Source organism: Apteryx rowi, unplaced genomic scaffold (assembly GCF_003343035.1).
Source record: "Apteryx rowi isolate R43461 unplaced genomic scaffold, aptRow1 scaffold_405, whole genome shotgun sequence".
NCBI classification, from domain to species: domain Eukaryota; kingdom Metazoa; phylum Chordata; class Aves; order Apterygiformes; family Apterygidae; genus Apteryx; species Apteryx rowi.
This window is the reverse complement of record NW_020450580.1, coordinates 495,415-499,951: the sequence shown is the minus strand read 5'-3', so window position 1 is coordinate 499,951 and position 4,537 is coordinate 495,415. Positions and strand designations below refer to the sequence as shown.

Genomic DNA, 4,537 nt, shown 5'->3' with positions numbered 1-4,537 from the left:
CCCCTTACTTTTTGCGAGTCCCAGTGTCCCAGTGCCTGCAGGATTACTTATTGCTCCCAAATCATGGACAAGCAGCAGACACGGCTCATCAGTGTTGTTCTGGGCTCTGCATAGAGGTGCCAAGGTTGTCCCTGCTCCCATCACTGCTGGCTTCCCTCCATGAACCCAGGATGCACTAAGACTTTTGCTTGCTTCCCAGTGATGTGCCTTTTTCTTACTGGGAAGGGAACTCACAGGGACTCAACAGCCCTTAACAAGGCAAATACACTTCTGGTCTGTTTTTCCAAGCTTAGCATGGCATCAGTTGCTAAGGAAGGTGATTTAAGCTACATTTTTCTTTACAAACATAAAAGGTTTTGATTAGGGGGTGGCAGTATTCTGGTTAATCTAACTCAGTGCTTAATGTTCAGAGTCCTTTATGAGTATCCCTACCTCTCAGCCTCCTTCAAAGCATGGGAGTCTGTTATTCCCATTTTACAGGGGAGGAAACAGATGCAAAGACCTGCCCAAACACAGGCAGCAATTGCAATCTGGATTAGAGTGAAAATGTCCCCGAATGCTAGTTCCAGTCTCCAGGGAGAAATCAGTTGGCAGGGCAGGCTGGGAAACTCTCGGGTATGTAACGTGGGACTGAAAATAAGAGGTGTATAAGATTTTAAATGCCTAAGGTGATCTGGCCAGGCAAGAAACAAGGCTCAGCAGTTCATGTGAGCATGGGGGAGGGCGGAAATGTGGGAAGCGTGTTCCTTAACTCAGCGGAGGATGAAAGCAGTGTGCTGCCAGGCTGTGCAAGAAATAAGTAGTGAACTGTTTCTTGCAGCTGGGAGCTAGACAGTAAGGATGGTAAAGCACCGTCTAGCTCCTCACATCCAGCTTTGCACCAAGAGGGAGCTAAATTCAGCCCCCTAGAATCTGTTTGCTTGTGGTCTGAATTTAGCTCTTTTTGTTTGAATGACTCCAAGCAGAAAGGGGCCATGGGTTGTCCTAGTCCAACAGCCAAATGTACCTTCCACCTGCTCACTTTCAGCCCCTGAGTGACATAGCGCTTCCCTCTGGGTCTCCCATCATAATTTTCAGGACATTCTCAAGAAATCCCCCATGTTCTTTTACAGCCTATGAGGAACAACTTGTTCTTCCTCCTGTTCCTCACTGAAGTCTCACTTTGATTATTCCTATGGCAGTCCCCCTCCACTGTGTGCTGCATGACCCACTGAACCTCCCACCACCTTCTTGCCTGTGTGCAAAAGCTGTTTTCAATGAATAAGTTTCTTATCATATGTCAATGCCATGTGAGCATTAAAGTCCAAAGGCTCTTTTTTCTTCACTCAGCCTCAGGGTTGTGTATGAGGGTCACACAAGTGTCTTTATTCTTCCAGCCAGCAGACCTAAACATTGGCAAAAGGGTCTATTTCAAAAGGTGGGAAGCCTGTCATAAAGTTCTCTTACCTGGGGCCTGTTCATCAATGAAACTGTCTCCTCTTGCTATATTAATTGACTTGGTCTCTTTAGCAAACCAGCAAGGCTGATCTATCCACTGCATCTGCTTACTGAACAAGCATTATATATCACTTTACCTAGAGTTAGTACAGTCCCACTCTTTAATTTAGCATAACTCCATATCTTCACCTGCCAAGTACTTCTTACAAGCCATTGAGAAGTCTGCATCAGTTGTGTCATGAACTCAGTACAGCCGTTTATTAGTACTGCTCATAGTAGATCCCATCTGTTGAGCAATGAGAGTGCTTCCCAACAGCTTGCAGTTAATGCTTGTGCTGGGGAACATTGTCATTTCAGCTGCTCTCTTCCATTTACTTTTACAGACTTCAGCTGGCCGTCTTCTTCCACTTCTGTTCTTTCCTGCCCATTCTCAATGATTTTTCGGGTGGTGATCCTCCTGCCGTTGATCACTTCACTAGTGGTGGAGACTGATCTGAAACTGTGTGACCCAGCTGTGTCCCCACCAAAGGAGAAGGTGGTCTGCTCACTGGGGCTGAATGAACTGAATGATATAAATGACTGCACAAAGTCAGGAAACAAGCTGAGGCCGTTTCCCCTTCCACTTGTTCTGTGCCTGTTTTCACCACGGTTGTTGAATGAATTGTCCCAGAAATCATGTGCAAAGGGATCCAACCCTCCGAAGAATTCCCTAAAGGTCTCCTCAGGGTTACGGAATATGTAACTGGAATCGAACGGGTTGTTACGACCCCCTGCAGCACCTCTTCCCCCTTGGGACCTGCTCTCCTTAACAGGTCTGTCATAGAGAGATCGTTTCTGAGGGTCTGACAGAACTTCGTATGCCTCAGCAACTGCTTTGAATTTCTTTTCAGCTTCCTCCTTGTTGTTGGGATTCTTATCAGGATGCCATTTTAGTGCTAGTTTGCGGTAGGATTTCTTAATGTCATCCTGTGAGGCACTTTTTTGCAGTCCGAGGACTTTGTAATAATCCACCATCTCAAAGGAAAGGTGGAGCAGTCGGGAAGTGTCCCGGTGCCTCTCCCGTCAAGGCTGCGAAACCCTAAGATGTCCAGCATCCAGGGGCTCCTGGATGCCTGCTGGCGCTCCCGCTGTGCTCCTCAGGGATGGGCAGGTGCTCAGTTCATCTCTTCATCTGCTCTGTCCTTTTGCGTTATGAGGCTGAGTAGGGAGGAAGGTGCTGTTTAACCGTATCCTTTCTTTTTAGGCCTCTTGTTCTCAAATAATGGGACTGTGACATCAGAGGTGGTTCAGCCAATCACTGCTCAGCTGATCTGACTTCGTGCTGGGGTGGAGTTCCTTCCAACTGGCCTTATGTTTTTCAACTCAAATCGCACATACGACGTTGTAGTTGCCCGATGTAGCTGCGACATCACATATGACTGTCGTATTATTTTTTGGTCTGTATATTTCCTAAGGCGTGATTCTTAGATAGTCCATGTGGTTTTGTCTGCAGTTCAGGGAGGTATAGTGTAGTCAGGTCATATTACCCCTGCTGGGGACTGGAGCAGTGGGTATAGGAATGCTGTACCCAGTTTGGCTACCCACAGTTTAGGAAGACTATTGCTAAATTGGAGAAAGTTCAAAGAAGAGCCGTAAATGTGATTAAGGGTTTGGAAAGCCCGATGTGGAGTGAGAGACTCAAGAAAACCTTCCTGGTATTAAGAGAAAGTTAAAATGATAGCTTGATCGTAGCCTACACAAACTTGCATGGGAACAGAAATTCAATAGCAGAGGGATCTTCAGGCTCACTGACAAAGCAGTTGGAAGTTGGCACTAGTCAAATTCGAACTAGATATGCGTTGCACATCTTTCATAATGAAGGTAGTGAAACACTGCCCTCTCTTCATATGGTCATTTTTAACCCCAAACTGGGCCTTATTCCTAAAATCATAATTAGATGATCATCATGATCTCTTCTGAATTTCTAACCAAACTTAACACTTCAAGAAGAGCTTAGCTCCCGTGTGGGTACCAAAATAAATGCCCCGACTGAAGCTCATTAACAGCTTTAACAGCCTAATTTCTACATGCTCCTTTGGACATCTGGCACAAGGTGCATGCATGTACCACAGGGACGCCACGTGAACTCAGTACAGACAAGTTCAGCCTGAGGAGCTGAACTTTGCTGATGCAGTCTGAGGTTATCCTGCATCTGTCTCTGTTCCCTGGATTTGTAATTCCTGTGGGAAACACAATGTCTTCATAGGGAATTGTTGCATGGAGGAGGTCTCCAAGGAAGTGCCAATAATGAGAATTCAGCTGTCTGTAACATAGTGTCATAAACACCTACTAATGGCAGCGTGTGTTGCAGATCACTGCCCTCATTTCCATTATCCCACACTTTGGGAAGTAATCAAGAGCTGTCCATACCAAAGAGCATATGCACAGCGCATGAGCTGGCTGCTCTCCTAACACATACTGTACATGTGGGGCTGTGAAGCCTAGGGGCAGCCATGTCAGCCTGTACAAAGCAAGGCTACAGGGGAGGAAAAGAGATGTTAGAGTTGATGACCACTGGGGAAGGGCTTTCTTTTGCTGGTTTTCTTGCTGGTCAGTGAGGGACCAATGTTAGGGAGGTACTTGTCATATTCTGGCCCAGCAGTAAAAGTCACCATGAGCCAGTGTGGTGCCCATCTAGAGGCTGGAGCTGGAGGAAGTGCAAGACAACAAACTCCAAGAAGTTCATGGCCATGTGTAGTCACCTCGCTGGGGAGCTCTTGGGTTCTGCCTTCGCCCACACGGAGGAGGGCTTGTTAACCAGAAGGGGGATGGTGCCTTGTGAATTATAGTTCTGCAGGATGTTATTGGTACTGTAACAAGGGGAAAAGTTAATCTGGGCGCAGCAGCAAGCTGCATCCCAACACATCCCAGTGCCCTCCTGTGCTGAGGGGAAAGGTAAGTCTTCATGGCTCACTCAGGCTGTGGTGCCTTGGTTGAAATCTTCACCAAGTGGACTCATTTAACTGGTGTGGTGTTTTCTATGGTTGTCTGTTAGACTTGATGGTGAATCAAGCTTATCACCCTTGAGCCACCAAAAGGCGCCAATGGCTCCTCGTCACTA

General features: G+C 46.8%; 1 protein-coding gene across 1 annotated transcript; it reads right to left on the bottom strand.

Moving 5' to 3' along the window:
* Window positions 1-1,785: 1,785 nt before the first annotated feature.
* On the bottom strand, window positions 1,786-2,451 carry DNAJB8 (DnaJ heat shock protein family (Hsp40) member B8). Its single transcript, XM_026075517.1, has one exon. The coding sequence runs from the start codon at window positions 2,449-2,451 to the stop codon at window positions 1,786-1,788; it is 666 nt and encodes a 221-aa protein (XP_025931302.1).
* Window positions 2,452-4,537: the final 2,086 nt, after the last annotated feature.

What these genes read in the sequence shown, in the direction of transcription:
- DNAJB8 (XM_026075517.1), bottom strand. Translation starts at nt 2,451, where the DNA reads ATGGTGGATTATTACAAAGTCCTCGGACTGCAAAAAAGTGCCTCACAG.